This window comes from Chinchilla lanigera, unplaced genomic scaffold (genome assembly GCF_000276665.1).
Source record: "Chinchilla lanigera isolate Chin_1 unplaced genomic scaffold, ChiLan1.0 scaffold00018, whole genome shotgun sequence".
NCBI lineage: Eukaryota > Metazoa > Chordata > Mammalia > Rodentia > Chinchillidae > Chinchilla > Chinchilla lanigera.
The window spans coordinates 11,530,562-11,547,097 of record NW_004955419.1 but is presented as its reverse complement, the minus strand read 5'-3'; the positions used below and the strand labels follow the sequence as shown (position 1 = coordinate 11,547,097).

Genomic DNA, 16,536 nt, shown 5'->3' with positions numbered 1-16,536 from the left:
GTAAAGGAACATTTCTTCCACCGCACATCAAAACCACAACTCTTGAAGGAAACAATTAAAAATTACTCTTCAACAAAGCAGCATAAAGAAAATAATAAGAATAACAGGTTTGGATATTGTATTTGCGAAGTCATTGATTAGAGAGAATTGGCATCCAGTATGTGTAAACATACTACATATTAATACAGAAAACCATAACTAAACCAATTTAAAATAAGTAAAAGGACCAACAGGCAATTCACATGGCTAGGAAAGTATGTGGTCAACAAATACGTGTAAAGATACTCAGCGTTATTAGTAACCAAGAAAGGTTAAAGTAATACAATAATTAAATATAATTTAATTACTATCCGATCAGCAAAAAAATAAATATTTGGCAGAATCAAGTATTGGCGAGGACCTGAGGCAAAGAGCTGTCTGTGGGTAGACATGTTAATTAGTGCAACCATTTGGGAGAATGATTTGGCAGGATGTAGCACAGTTGCGAATGAAGTTACTATCAACCTAACAGTACTACTTTGCCATATTTCTTTCAGAAAAGCCTTGGTGTATTTACGAGGAATGCAGACATTGTTGAAAATAGCAATTGTGAACTTTAGCATCAGTAATACAAATCCGACCTAGGTAGCTGTCAAAAAACTACCAGTTAAAGTGTGATACGTTCATGTGGTAAAATGCTTATGTCAGTGACAATAAATAATGTAGATCTATATGTATCAATGTGTGTAATCCCAAAACAATGTTGAGAGGAATATAAGGCAGCTTTATATCTCAAACTGTGCCTGTGAGGAAATTAGCACAACAGCAGGGCACAGAGGTGGCTCCAAACTCTATCAGTGTATTATTTTTTAATTTCTATCTCACCAAAAATAAAAGGATATGAAGAAAATGGGTCCCAACGTTAACAATTTGACAAAGTTAGAGGGTCAGTCTATGAATATTTGTTATAGTTTTCCCTTTTCTTTTCTATGTCATTGAAGTGTTCTCCAATTAATTCAATTATATTAGTTTGTATAGAGTCGCTGGCACATTGTCAGGCTCAGAAAGTGATTGTTTCCTTCTTTCTGCATTGTTGGCTGCCAGCTGCTCTCCAAAGTGCCCAGGCATTACCTTCTGATTCTTAGCCCAAGGGTGCATTGGAACACTTTGGCTTTTCCTGAGCCAAAGGAATCCTAGGTGGTCTCACCATTTTGTCTTCAAGCTTAGACAGTCTGGGTGGTAGGTTCTGACCTACACCCATCCTGAGTGCAGAATTTTTACTGCTGAGGCAGTTTCCAGCCTGTAGAAAAGTCCAAGACAGAAAGATATTAGACTTTATTCCTCATTGAAATAGGACTATGGGTGTCAGAAGGGAGCACAACACCTCTCTGAAATTCTCATTTCAATAAAGGAAGAGATGGATGGTCAGAAAGGAAAAAGCTTGTCTGCTGTCAGTCGGTCAGTGATCGTACACAAAAGATAACTTGTGTCTTCTGACTTCTGGATTTTTGCAACTGGACTTGTAGGTATAGTCTTCCTGATTCAAATGCAGTTTCTTTTTATTATCTCTAGTCTCCTCTGATGTGTTTTCCAGTTCAGCTGAGGCCTTCCAAATCTGGAAAGCATTGTCTTGAGGTGGAGATAAACACTGTGATTCAAGTCCCTACCTTAGACAAGAGCAATGTGACCATAAGTAGATAGCTTTTTCTCTCTAGTTAGTTTCCTCATCTGAAAAAGGGAATAATAATACTTACTATTAAAGGGAGTTGTTTTGATTGAAACAAGACACATAAAATAAAGCATAATGCCTGGTATATGATAAACAGGCAGGAAATTGAAGCTGTGATTATATTTATTCCAGAAGGTAGAATTTTAAAGAAGTATAGCAGTTTCATTATAGAGATTCTTTTGAGAGATAGACCTTAAAACTGAATGCTATAATATGGATGCAGTAGAAGATCAATAAGGATTACTCAGGAGACCCAGAGAAGATTTCCTTACAGCAAAAAAAAAAAAAAAAAAGTGATGTTTTCATAGTGTAATGTGTCTGTTTCTCTTTCCACCTATAGTACTTCAAGTTTTCATTTTATGTTCACAGCAGTATGAACAAAAGTCATGTGTTCTAATGAAAAAGACAGGAAAATAGACCCAAAGAGGTAAAGTGAGTTAGCTGCAGATTGCAGAAAGGCTTTACTTGACCTGTCACGATGTTACCTATAAACAAACAATTTTAAATATGCATCTTTGAAATCCTTATTTTAATATTTAGGCAAAAGTTACAGGGTACTTAGGAGCTCACACATTTTGAATATTTGTATAAGAATAATTTCATAACCTGTAACTAAATGCTAGCTAAGGTTATGATATATAAATGCCATCAATGTGACATTTCTGAGGAGAAACATTGAGGAAATCCTGTCAATGGAAAATATCAACATTTTTGTATTTCATAGTCAGAAATGCAAACCTAAAACAGATATGTCATTTCAGACATTTGCGAAGGAATTATGGCTACGTGTAGGAAAAGAGTTCTTTTAACATTCAAGCAATCCTTTCACATTAGCCAAACAATCCATCATGGATAAACGTATTACCTAGAAATATAAATTAACCAGCGAAGCAGTGTGAAACCTGATGACTTTTTTGAATACGAATTAAGTTTAAACTTTAAAACAAAACTTAAAATGGTGTTTAAAATCCTGGGGAAAGTATTAGAAGTGGCCAAAATGATCCCCTCTCAGATGAAGTGGTAAAGTCATCATTCCAAATGGAACAAACCAGAAGTTTCTGCTTATAAGCAAGCTCCGGGCACTGCAGGAGGAGCAGCTACTTTGAAGGAAAGGACGTCCTGGCAGTGCTGGCAGGACTGAGAAGGGGAGGAAGTAGGCCACTTTGGTTGTCAACATTGAGATGCTGCAGGGGCAAACAAAAGGAGCGATTCTGATCAGGAAACCTTGGGTGAGGAGAGTTTAGGTCATTTTAGATGTGGAAGATGTTGGAAAGGAAGGATTTTATAGCACTATAGAAGTTTCCAGATGCTTTTAGAAGTAGTTGAAGGGAACAAATTGAAATAAACGTCTTACTTTTGCATCAACCATGACATAGGCTCTAACCTTCAGCATAGTCGTTACAGGCCATCTCCTTGTCCTTCTGAGAAAATTGTCTTGTACCTAGGTCCTTGAGGAAAGGCTTTGTAGCCATTAACCTTAGCTTTACCTTAGGGAAGATGTATTTTATTACAGGAATTTTCCAGTAGATAAACATAATCTTTCTAATAGTCGTTGCACCTGTCCTGCTTCCTCAGTTTTTTACTGAGAGAGTGACTTGAGCTCCTTTTTTCCTATCTAAAAAGTTAGGATAACAGCCACTGCCTCCTACAGCTGCCGCTAGGCTTCAGTGAGGTCATGAGCCGTGAGCCATATGTGCACAGTTGGAAGAAGGATCACCCTACCATTGCGGTGTTCTCTGTGTGCTACGTGCACGGAAGTTACTGTCAGGAGGTCAGTGCATGGAAGTTACTGAGATATATATACTGTAACCCAGGATGAAGACAAAACTAGGATCCAGAATTTTCAGAGGTTGGGGTGAGTCACCTGGCAGGAGCACAAACTCTCTCACACACATGGATTTATATGTGATGGAAGAAGTCCTTCCATCACACTATGGCACACATGAGATGTGGTAGCCCCATCCTTATGACAGATGTCACCTCTCTAAAGAGTCACGTACCCAGTACGCAGACATGTTTGCTTATATGTAAGTTGGTAAAACTGAGGAGAAGGGGAGGAAAAGGAGGAGGAAGAGGAGTAGGAGGGGGGAGGGAAAATGTAGGGAGGAGAAGTAAAACATTCACAAAAATTAGTCCACTGCTTTAAATATTCTCAGCCACAAATCATTTGTGACACATGCCACAGATGGAAAACAAAGTAGAAATGTGTTTTTCACACTGACATGCTTTTCTACCAAAGTCAAAAAGCACAGACAGTGACTGTACGCCAGGAGTGGCCTGAGATGCAGCCTGAAGCAAGTTCCTTATTTTGTTCTATAACACGGCCAGACTCTTTAAATAAAAAGCAAACCTCCCATTTTAGAGCAAAATGAATGTATGGTATAATACATGTCATATTTCTCTTGTGCCTTCGTATATGCCCTGGGAATGCCATTCTCTGTGCCACCCTGCTGTGATTTTAGAAGCATCACACACAAATTATATACTTATTATTCTGAAGTTGAAGAAAATAGCTAATAAACTTTTAAAAAGATTACATATAAAACATATAATTTTATCAACAAATTGGCATTCCAGAGATTTGCAACACAACTATCATTTATAAATACAATATCTCAAGATGTTTATATATTCACTTACTTAGTCTTTGTTAGCAGAACACCAACAGAGTCACTAGCGACTTCTGGTCTACCCCCAATATTAGTAGCTGCTCCCATCCTGTAAACAGGGAGTAAAACAAGCTCCCTTTGGAAGTAATATGCATAAAATTCTCAACAAGGTTATGTTTCCTACTAGAATCCTTCATTGCTCATAAACTCCAACTCATTGTGGCATTGGAAGTTGCGAGAGCTTCTCTGTCTATTGCTCCTGCACCTGTTACCTTGCCGGTCTTGTCCAAACAGCCTCGGCCTTAACAGCAGCTGAAACAACAGATAGCTTCAGATTTCTTTTGACATGGTTCTTTGTTTATAAACTCTACCCCCTCAACTCTGGAATCTGATGGGAATTCTTTTCATTATCATTTTGAACCTTTTTCCCATGGTACTTATTTATTATTTTAAAAATGTATAACTGGTGAAAAGGGAGATGAAAATGAAGAATATCTCTTTTTTTTTTTTTGGTTGTTTTTTTTTTTTGTTTTTCTCCGGTACCAGGAACTGAACTCACGACCTTGCGCTTGCCAGGCAGGCGCTTTGCCGCTGAGCTAAATCCCCAGCCCCTAAGAATATCTCCTCTTGAAATGATCCAAAAGAAAATAAGGGTGGGATTTGGTAATTTGAAATATATATATATATATATATATATATATATATATAAATTTACCCAAGTTTACTTGGTGATTCTTTTGTAAAGAATTTGGGGTTAGGGTTACAGGTAGAAGCTGGAACATGCACCAGGAGGTCTTGAGGTCAGGGAAGAGATGCAGTGTGGGCATGTTGCAAACTTGACAGGTACCAGCCCGTGGGACTGCAACTGCAAGACTTTTTTTTTACGAGGGATAAGATTATTAAAACTAGCATAATATAGATTACTATGCAATAGCATATGATTCTAAGCAAGTTGCCGAACCTCTGTATGCCTCAAATTCATCAGTTGTATAATAAAGATGAGAATACTAGCAATTAGGTAGAGTTTTTTGATTATCAGATGGGGCAAAAAAAAAAAAGAAAGTACTCAGCCCAAGGCTAATAGTCAATTACAGAATGCTATTATTATTTCAGTCAAGAATAAGAAACAAGGGAAGTAGCATGTGGAGGGAACAGGTGAATCACTATACTATATATATATATACCTCATTTGTGCTTAAAATGAGCCCAAATAATCAAGCAACACCTCGAGAATCTGATGTGGACTTTCTCCCCTCTGAGCTTATGCTTACTCAATTTGTTGTTCCTGGGTGGCTTTCTCTCACACACTTACTTGCATTATGGATCACGTGCTGACTGATACTTTTCCACCAGAGCTGTAAAAGTGAAAAGTGAAAAGCATCGAGTATTGCATATGGTTATCAGTCAGTTGAAGCTAATTGATATTGGTTTACACTTCAGCATAGCCCGTTATACTTAGCAGGTTATGTTAACCACAGCAGACCATAAAAATTACTGGATACCTCTGCATTTGATTTCAAAAAGTAAGCAAGACTGATAGAATGCACTCAGAGAAATCAAGATTTCATTCTATTCTGTCTACCCCCAGCATTGTGTTTTTCTGACCAATAATCTTCTTCACATTTTGCAGGGACCTAAAACTTGGCAGTGTGTACCAGTACCGGGTTATCACCATTTCAGGAACTGAAGAAAGTGAGGCATCACCTGCTGCCATATACATCCATGGAGGCGGATACTGTGGTGATGGCATTATCCAGAAGTAAGTAGATCAGACTAAGTGGAAGGAGAGAGACAATGCTAGTTAGGTCAAGAGGTGGATGATGTGCTTGAAGAGAAGAGCTTACAAAATATTTAGTATGAGACCTGAGGTACCAGTGATCTCAGCAACCTTATTTGGTCTTCAAGTAATTTGCTGGCCTTGGGAGAAAATCAATGACTCTTCTTTTGAGCACATATATTTCTCTAATATGTAGTATAGTAATTGATTTAGGCAGAAGTTCCATCATGCACTTGTTCTTATTTATTTTATAGCTCAATAAGTAGTCTATTAGATTTTTTTCTGTCATGGCCCACATTCACCTGGAGAACACAGGTAATTTAGGTCACAACATTTCAATATTTAAAATTTAATATTTAACAAACATTAAACTGCAATGTCAAAAGTGGGTTAAAGGCTCATAAAAATAACCAAGTTTCCTATTCCAATGCCAGGGAGCCCCTCATGCTAAGCAAGTGCTTTATACCACTGTGCTATATCACCAACCCTTTTTCAGAGTTTCTCTTGACACTGAATTCCACAAAGTTTCTCAGGTTGGTCTCAAATCTGTGCTCCTGCTACCTCAGCTGAGATTTCAGGAACGCACCACCACAGCTGGCAATAACAAAATATTCTAAAATAGTACAGTGGTGAAGACATAATTAGTAAGCAGTGCTCCGGAGTGAATACTGAGTCTAAGGATGTGCACTCTGAGGCAAATGAATCAGTGATTGTAAAACTTGCATCTTCTTTTATGACCAGAAAGTATAAAGGTGATTGCCTGCAGTATGTGTTTTAAGGATTATTACCCTACTCATCCCCTTGTCCTTTGGGCAAAATCTTATGCAATAAGCCATTGGCACCTCTGTATTGTTTATAAAAATCAATATGGAAACCTTTGAATTCTTTCAGAATAAGCACAGTATTTTTTTTCTGGCAGAAATTTAAGAGTTTCATCTTTAGAGGCAGAGAAGAGACCCATGGTCATTCAAAATGAAGTTCCTTATTGCTAAAATTATGTTTCTGGTTGTTAACATAATTCTTTGCACGTCACACTGTCACTAAGAGATTTTTAAAACTATTGACAGATTTAACAATAAACATTATGTGTGAGGATGGCAAAATAAGCTATTGGCAAAATGCCTTCATTAAATGGCACTGTTGGGTGTCACATAATATCTGTGCAGCGTCAAATTGCAATTACCATTTCTGTAAGGGGAGGGGCAGTGTAAGGAGCATTTACCGCACAGTGGGATGAAATCACTCATCTGTAGATCATGAATCAGCTCATAGGTGTAGCACATACATAAAGGAGAAGTGCTACAGAACTGCTTATTCTGTTTATCACGAGCACTAATGCTAGAGGGGAAGAGCAATTTAATTTGTGGCTGATGATTGTGTGATACGTGATGTTAACTTGAAACCTCTGTTATGGGGTGAAGGTCGCAACTAGGAGTGGAGCAAAAATTTCCATTTCTGCGCATAAAGAGTTTGCACATGAATGCTCACCCACGTAGCCATAGTTTTAGCCAGCAGTCTGCTTTCTGATTGAGAGTTAACACTGAAAGGAATGGTGAATATTCCAAATATGATCAGATGAAAAGACCTGAGTTACGCCTTTTCAAATCTCTGCACAGAGAGGTAATAATGTGTACAAGGTTCTGTCCCCTCAGCCCCCAGAGGTGTGTCCGCTATAAATAGAAAAGTACAAATTCAAAGTTTTTAAAGGAGTAATATATATTTTTATTTGTTGACATATTTTGTACAAAACTGAAGGCAGCTTGCAGATGTTCTTTAAGGGATTTCCCTCTGGGGAGGTGGGGAGAAAGGGAAGGAAGAGGGAGGGGAAATGATGTGCTAGGCGAAAAGAAAGATGTCATCTTAGCTATCGATAATGGAATTTACAAAAAAAGATAAATAGACTCAGCACTCAATGGGCCCCTAAAAGTTAAGTGCTCCATTGTAAGTGATTCACAGTAGCTGATTCTCAGTTTCAAAGATAGTGTAAAGACAAAAGCACAGAGTGAATATTATGATAATAATAATATTTATAAATACTTACTGACCCTGTACTATGCACAAACCACTGTGCTACATTATTTTCTTTCTGAGTCCTCCAAATAGCCATATGAGGTAGGATTTGTCATCATATTTTATAGAAGAGACGAATAATACACAGAGACACCCTCAGTAAAGAGCACAACCAGTCTATGAAGGGAAGTCCCATTTTTCATCTGGATTTATCACTGTATTGATGTGTGATATGACCACCCCATAAAACTAATAATTAAAGGAGAGGCTGTCTGCTATATCCCAGACCCTGTGTCACACACTGGGATGCTAAGATGATGAAGACTTTCACTCCTTTTCACATCTCACAAAATAGTATAGAAGTTTCTCCAGCAACACCCAAGATGGCTAGTTTGACAATTGCTGTGATAGATGGAGCTAGATGTCTGGGAACACAGAAAATGACAGCCACCCACTCAAGCCCAGAGGTCAAAGAAGGTTTCTCGAGACCTCTCTATCTAATGATAGATCCGTCATGCTTAGAAGGCATTTGTGATGACCTTAATGTTTTGCTTAAACTAATAGAGCATACTGAGAGAGTTTGGGTGGTGATGGAAAGCAGGTTGGAAATAGTCTGTGAGATTTAGTACTAGCCTAGGTAGGTTTAAAGAAAAGTTTCTCTCCAGGTAACCTATAAAATAGCTAAGAAGCAGAAGGTTACCAGAGGTTTCCAGCATAGAAGATTCACTAACAGAAAGTGCTTGGACAGGTCAGGGATATGAGCCTTTTTGCTCTTGCTTCACAGAGAGGAAAGAGCTTGGGTGGCTCCGTGGAGATCAGTGCACCCTGGGCCATCTGAAGGATGGATCATGAGGCACTATCCTGCTACTCTGACACCTCCTAAAAACAACAAACATTGCCTGGTGTTAATCGCCTGGGTAAAAGGAAAAGGCTGATACCTCTTCCATGCTAAGACAGCTCCCAGCTGGTCTCTGAAGAGGGAGCCACGGTTGCCACACATTCTACAGAGACCTCCCAAGGCAAAGAGGGAATGGCAACTGGGATTTCCTGAGCACCTACTACATGCCACACACTGTGCCAGACACTTTCAGTTACATTCCAATTTTGCATCCACCCCTGAGCTCTAGGCCTATCTATCTCCATTTTAATATAGGAGAAAACGGAGGCTCAGCATCTCCAAGAGCGCTCTGTTCAGTGGGTTTTTCTGCAGTGATGGAAATGTGTTCTTTCCTGAGCAGTGAAGCAGCCCCTAGTGACATGTTGCTATTGAGTACTTGATATGTGGCTATTGTGTTTGAGAAACAGAATTTTAACTGTATGCACTGTTTTTTATTAGTGCTGATTTGCAGGGCATTCAGTTTACAGTCATCCTGGGGAGTGGTGCATGTGCATAAAACAACTTGATTCTTCTTTCTAATCCCCTTCCCCATCCCTCCTTCCTCCTCTAAATTCCTGTTTTCCATTTTCATTCTTGTTGGTATTATTAATCTTGTCTCATGTTTATGATGTATGCCGTTTGCATTCACTTAGGTTATTAGGTTCCTGTACATTACTTTTAATTCGTTTACTTTTCAATATCACAGATCAGAGAGGCCAACTGACTTACACAAGATTGCTGCCCAGTTGGTTTGGACATGAGGTTCTGGGTGCCAGGTTCCTCTTCCTGAAGGGAGTGCTGCAGAAAGCAGCAGTCCATTCATTCTTTCAGAGTTTGCTCTTGCCTTTGCTCACCTAAGCCCAGTTCAGAAAATGAGTATCATTCAATCTCTGTCCAGCCCAACCTCTGCAAAATCCCCCTTAGGTGACAGAAATAATTCCAAGAAAAACAAGAAGGAGCATTTTTTTTTCTTAAGAGCATAGTCCCACAGGCCCAGCTGTTCTTGACACCATGAAATAATATACCCAGAGGAGAAAGTAAAGCTTTCCAATGAATGGACGGCTAAATCTGAGAGTATGAATGAACAAGATCTTTACCTTTAGGTGTGGTGAGGGAGAAAGGAGACTATTAAAGCAAGGAATAGTGAAGGAAATCCATTTTGCTGTAGGACCTTCAAAATTTTCTTCAAATCCACTCTTTCGGAATAAAAAACATGAAAATGACGGTAGAGTTTTCTAGACACCGTGGGGGCAAGATGTGTTCATTTATTTTTACATTTATTCATCCATTTCTTACTCCCAACTGACTTGTTAACTTGATTGACTTGAGATTTCAAAGAATGACTTTGAAACCAGATTGTTCTTTGTCATCAGAAACAGAAAATAAAGCAGATGTAGTAGTACTGTAGAAATCGCTACCATGTATGAATCTCATTTTGGAGATGAAGAAACAGACTCAGATTAAGAGAAAGGACTTGTGTGAGGTCTCGGGCAAGGTCTGTGAGACTTTTGCCTGTCCAGCCTCCATTCTGAAACTGATCTGGAAAATTTCTGTTCCATATCCATTGTGCAGAGGCCAAGGGGAGGAATGTGATGACATGAACAAGATCAATGGTGATGGCTGCTCCCTTTTCTGCCAACAAGAAGTTTCCTTCAACTGCATTGGTAAGTCTCTGGGCCTGACTGATGGATGGAGTACAATCACAACAACAGTTATGACTGAAACATCACTCCTCTCTGTTCCACATTTATCCAGTGCTTATCTGTGAGGCACTGTTTTAGGCACCAGGACATACACAGTTTTTAAAAACAAAGCAAAACAAAAGGGGTACAACTCTATACTCATTCACGATGACAATGACAGGGAGCTTTTCTCTTTTAAATCGGGATTTCCTTGCTTTTCTCCAGACCAACTGTCCAAGATGACTGTTGCTTTAGATATGTAAGGTACTCCTTCTTTGGAGATAAGACAAATCAGAAGCCAGGAAGATCATGGAACTTGTCCAGAGCTTACAGGTCAGAAGTGATTGAAGGCATAAGCGGGACTTGAACCTGATTTTGTCGGGTTCTCAAGTTTGTGCTCAGCCCATTGTGGTGCACAGCCTCTACCCTGGGTCCAGAGACTGACAGGATCCTCGTTGCAGATTCAGAACGAGGGGTAGTCTGCTCTGAAAGAAGAAAAATAGCAGACCAGGCTGTGTTTAGAAAGCAAACGTCCTTTTCCCACCTTTACAGAGTCAAATGGGAAATGTGTTTTCCTCTGCCTTCTCGGCACAGTCTGGCCGATCTTGTTATTTCAGTCCCACTTGGGAGGCCTAGGCCAGCCCCGGGCTGGTAAACAGACAGGGGTTGGGGGCAGGGATGGAATTTTGAGCTGGCCCAGATGAGATCATACTTCCTTTAAGATGCAAATCGATACCTGAAGATCAAAGGTCCCCTGGCTAATCCCCTGGGCTGGAGGTGAAAACTAATCACAATTCATTTGCAAGTACAAAAGACAGAGGTGCTCTATCTGAAAAGGGAAGGGGCAGCTACAGAGGGGATGAAAACCTCGGTGGGAAGATTTCTTACTGAAAGGCAGTTTTCCAGGCAGACTAAGGGGGAGGAGATGTCAACGCATCCTTGCATCTGCAGTGCATTACGGTGGTGCGTTTGGACATTCTTTCTCCAGTATGTTGGGCTCCATAAAGACAAAATCTACATCATCTACCTTGTATTCCATTCCTGATGCACATTTATTGAGCACCTGCTATCTCTTGGCACCAAGGAGGAGCTGAGGGACACATTAGAGATACACTAGAGATACTCTACAAGTGTTTGTGGGTGGAAAAGGAAGAAAAGGTAGATGCTGAAGAGGGAAGGGCCTGGGAGCTTCTAGGCAAGGCCTTGGGTTTTTAATCTGCAGAAAATTGTTTTTCTCACATCTGTTGATTTGAGTGTGGTTCGTAGTAAAAAGCTTGATACTAGCATAGTGGTCCAGCAGAAAAAACCTTGAGTAAAATTAAGAAAACCAGGGTCTGGCCAGAGTTGTGCTGAGAACCTGAATAAAGTCCGCCCAGTCATTTCTCTAGTCTGGGCCGCAATTTACCTCCTGTAAATGGAAACAATTGGGTTTCGAGGTCTCTAGTTATCTACACTTCTGTTGTGTGTGACTTCCAGTGAGCGTGGCTGACTTTATTTACAAATATAGGTAGTAGGCTAATTATAATTGTGAACTCTACTTAACCTCAACTTTACCATCATACTTATGGCAACTAACACTACTACCAGAACCTGCTGGACAATACGTGCTTGCTGCACTCACATTAATGTGATCTGTAACTCAAATGCTTCCAGGAAGAAAGGAGTATGTGGTAAAGCTAGGACATGGTACCCTCAAAGCGATACTTGAGCCTTGACACCCACATACTATTGTTTTAGAACTGCACAATAATACACAAAACTAAGACTGTTACAAGTGGAAGATCATAGTCCATGGAAGAATTCCGCATGTCATGGTCCACAGGTCAGAACTAGCCTACTGCTTATATTTGTAGATTAAGTTTCATTGAAACACAGCTACACTTGTTCATTTATAAATGGCCTGTGGCTGCTCTCATGCTATAACAGAGTTGAGTGGTTTCAACAGAAACTGTATGACCCAAAGAACCTAAAATACCTACTTTCTGGCCTTTTACCTACCAATTTTGTCAACTCTTGGCCCATGGATTTGACGTATTTGATGCTCTTGGTTATTGGAGTCCAGTGTAGAATGTAGAATAAAGGAAAATTGTGACTTCGTTCACCATTTCTTAGAAAAAGAACTGAATGTGAAGTATATAGTACTGGGTAGGAGAATTTGCTGGAAATACCACTGCATGGTGGACCTACCCCAGCTTGCCTCACTGGACATGCCTCCCTCTCTACAGTTGGGTCAAAATGACTGACGTGAATGATTGCAATGGCTTTCAAACTGCGTTAAATTAAGTTTATAAAGAAAAAGATGAAGACCAGGGAGTTACCAAGTTGAAGAGACTTGGACCCCATTAGTCCATGTTATAGACTTTTTCTCTACAGGGTTCTAAGTGTTCTGTTGCTGATGATAGTATTCACTGAACATCTGTTACATTCTCATGGCAACTCCCTTATGCACTGTGTCTATCAAACAGGAAGTGGAGGCATTGGGTAATGATCCAAGGATATAGAGTTATGCGGTAGAGCTGATTAAAACCCAAAGAGTTGACTCCAGAGTTGGCTGTGATAAGCTGCTTGTAAAAAAGAGAGCCCCTGGCCTTGCAGAGCTTTAAGAGTGAGTGAGGAACATCCCACTACAAAGTGATTTATTTAACAATTTAATGGAAGAGAATACAAAGCTATTAGTTGTGTGGCTTGATCCCAGGAAGGATCTTTCTTATTCCTGCACACTGAGTGGTATTTTTGTTAAAGGAATGACCTCAGATGTTCCCTTGACTGGCAACTTAGATCCTCACACCAATTCAGGCATTCTAGACAAAATGGAACCCATCCAGAGAAGTTGGTACCCAGAGTATATTCCCAAGACAAATTTGAATGAATCAAGAAAACTTTGTCCTTCTGAAAGAATAGATAGTGAATGTTTGAAGGATAGGTAGTAAAGAATAGATAGTAAATGTTTCACTCTCAGAAAGCTAAACTTAGTTTTTTTCTTAATATTGGGGCTCAACCTGAGGACCTTCATTCTCAGCTATCTTTCCAGCCCTCTTTTAAAATTTTGACACAGACTCTCATTAAGTTGCTAAATTGCACAGCCTGGGCTTGAACTTCTGGTCCTCTTGCCTAAACTTCATAGAGTACTGGGAATGCAGTTATATGCCCCACACCCACCTAAGACTTAGCTTTAATGAATCAGAGAATTGGGAGTGGAGTGTGGAAGGCTTTGCCAAGTGGACATTGTCATTATTATTATGTGTGATAAAGAAATTGCTCTAGACAGTGGCCAAAAAAACAGCAAGAGTAAAACTAGCGTTAATTTATAACATGATGTGTTAGCTTTCCATTGCTGAAATAAAACACCTGAGAAAAACAATTTATAAGGAAGAAAGACTTAGGTTGTCTCATAGTTTCACAGACCTCAGTCTATGGTATCTTGGGTATTAGGACTGTGTTAAGACAGAAAATTAGGCCAGGGAGCCTGTGGTGATATCGCCATTAAAGGCATGCCCTCAAAGACCTACTTCCTCTGGTCACACCCACTTCTTAAGATTTTACCACCTTCCAAATATCCCATTCAATTGTGAACCTATCAATGAATTAATCCATTGATGTGGTTAGAAATCTCACAGTCCAAACATTTCCCCAAATCTGTCCTTCTCCCCTTCCTTCCTTTCTTCCTTTCTTCCTTTCTTCCTTCCTTCTTTCCTTCCTTCCTTCCTTCCTTCCTTCCTTCCTTCCTTCCTTCCTTCCTTCTCTTCTCTTCCTCCCTTTTTGATTCTTCTTCCCTTTTCTTCTTTCCTTCTTCATTGTTTCCTTCCTCCCTTCCCTCCTTCCTCACTCCTTTTTACTTTTCTTTTCTCCTTTCTCTTTCCATCCTCCTCCTCTTCCTTTTTTCCTTCTCTGTCTCACTCTTTCTCCTTCTCTGTCCTTGTCCTCATACTGACCAGTTAGAAGAGCTGTTTTCCCTGGGGCAGTAACACCAGTGTGCGGGTGGGTGACAGATTTATGGGGACACTCTCATTCACTTTTCAGAAGCCCACACATCCGGAAGTATTCCCAAGGTGCCAATGCGTTATTATGTAACACCCAGGGGATATCCCTTTCCCACTTTCCCACCCCTAGTGCCTCATTCCTCAGCACATAAGAAGTTTCTTATTAAAACAAACACCACCCACAAGACCTCTTGGGCAATGCAGGCTACATCCTCTGGCTTGTGAAAATTATCTTGTCCCTTTTCCCCCTTTTAAAAATATAACATACACCAGGCCGGTATTTCAGTTAAAACATGCTATCAGTGCAGTGATAACTCCCCCAGCAGGCACTGGCCACAGGCATTGTTCAGCAGCACTGAGAATTCTGCTCTAAAGCATTGAGTCATAAACTACAGACAGGCTGCTGATAAAAGCTGAAGGAGGGAAGGTAATGGTCAAATTAGTCAGACAAAATGTGAAGGATCCCCAGAAGGAGTTGGACTTCATCATATATCTTCAGCTGGAACTGGAAACACACTATCTTCAAAGGTGACACTTAAGCCGTTCTGAGAGATGTGATTTTGGAGAACTCCTGTTGTGTTTTGATTTACCACCCTGTGTGCGTCAGGGTAGTTGGGGCCAGGTCCCAATTAGACACAGAAGCCTCCTGTGCAGGAGAGCTTCTCGGGGCCTCAGTTTCTCCCTTTGTAAAATAAAGATGATTAGGCTGAGTGCTCTAAGTGTTCTTTCTGCGTGGGGTGCTGAGGGAGCCCAGGTTTGTCAAACAGCTACTTAAAGGCTTGGGGATTTCAGCTTCTGCTTGGTGCTGATATATAGTTATGAAAATAAAGCAAGAGGGACCGCCACATTGTATCTCCCAGACATGCAGGCGTGCCCCCGCCTTTTCTCACTCCCTCCTGGCTCCTCTCCTCTCCCCCCACAGCCGCGCTCAGCATCACTTAGTCTCTGATCCCTGACACTGCATCCCCAGCCCTGTCTTACAGTCAGGGCCAGTAACTCAATTAGCACTCCCATCAGCCCAGCGCTCTCCCCTCTGCAGGAACCAATCTGCCTCCCCACCAGTTGCTGGGAGGGGCAAGGGGTCACTGAGCCTGCGGCCCCTCTGTCAGGCTGCCCTGGCCTGAGCTGAGCCAAGGCGAGAAAGGAAAACAAGAAGATGAATCGCCATGTCTTCTCGGTGGAGGTTCCATGAGACTTTAGAACAACAAGGACTAAAAAGGAAAACAGCCCGGGCTGGAGGGGAGGGAGAGAGAAGCAGGGGCTCTGCTGGGAGCCGCATTTATTATTATTTTTCTTTCTAACAATGTGAAATCATAATAGACGATCCACCTCTCACCTTATGAAAAATTAAAATTTAAAGAAACAAAATAGAACTTTTGGCTCCATGCGCTCATTCAGATCTCCCTTTTGTAGAAGACATAGTGACTCTCTCCAAGGAAATTCTTCTCTGAAAGAAAGCTCTCCTCAGCTTGAAGATAGCCCTTTAAAAGAAAGAGAAACACATGGGGTAGTCCTAGTGGTAAGGACGAAGATGATTACCTGTGACCTGTCAGCCACCGTGCTTATTAGCACTGCCATAGTGGTCTAGGCTACAATGGCTAAGGGTGTGCCTCCTCATTTAACAGCTTCATCCACACATTTTAATCTTTGCCTCAGTCTTCTCATCAATCAAATGGGCTAGTGATAATTGCTACTTCTTAGAGTTGTAAGGATGAAATGAGTTGGTTGGGCTAGGAGTGTGGCTCATTGAGCACTTGTGTAGCACTCTCAAGGCCCTGGGTTTGAATCCTAGCACCACAAACAAATACACCACTGAATGTACACACAAGCAGTCTATATTGACAATGAGACAGTGACACCTGCTAAATATTATGTCTGTACTAATTACTGCAG

General features: G+C 40.5%; 1 protein-coding gene across 1 annotated transcript in view; it reads left to right on the top strand.

Moving 5' to 3' along the window:
• Pappa (pregnancy-associated plasma protein A, pappalysin 1) overlaps window positions 1-16,536 on the top strand; it is a gene marked incomplete at both ends in the record, with an annotated part of 230,329 nt that overhangs the window by 98,897 nt on the left and 114,896 nt on the right. Inside the window, 2 exon segments of the mRNA XM_013513305.1 lie at window positions 5,948-6,076; window positions 10,554-10,645. Of these exon segments, the coding sequence (XP_013368759.1) occupies window positions 5,948-6,076; window positions 10,554-10,645 (221 nt within the window).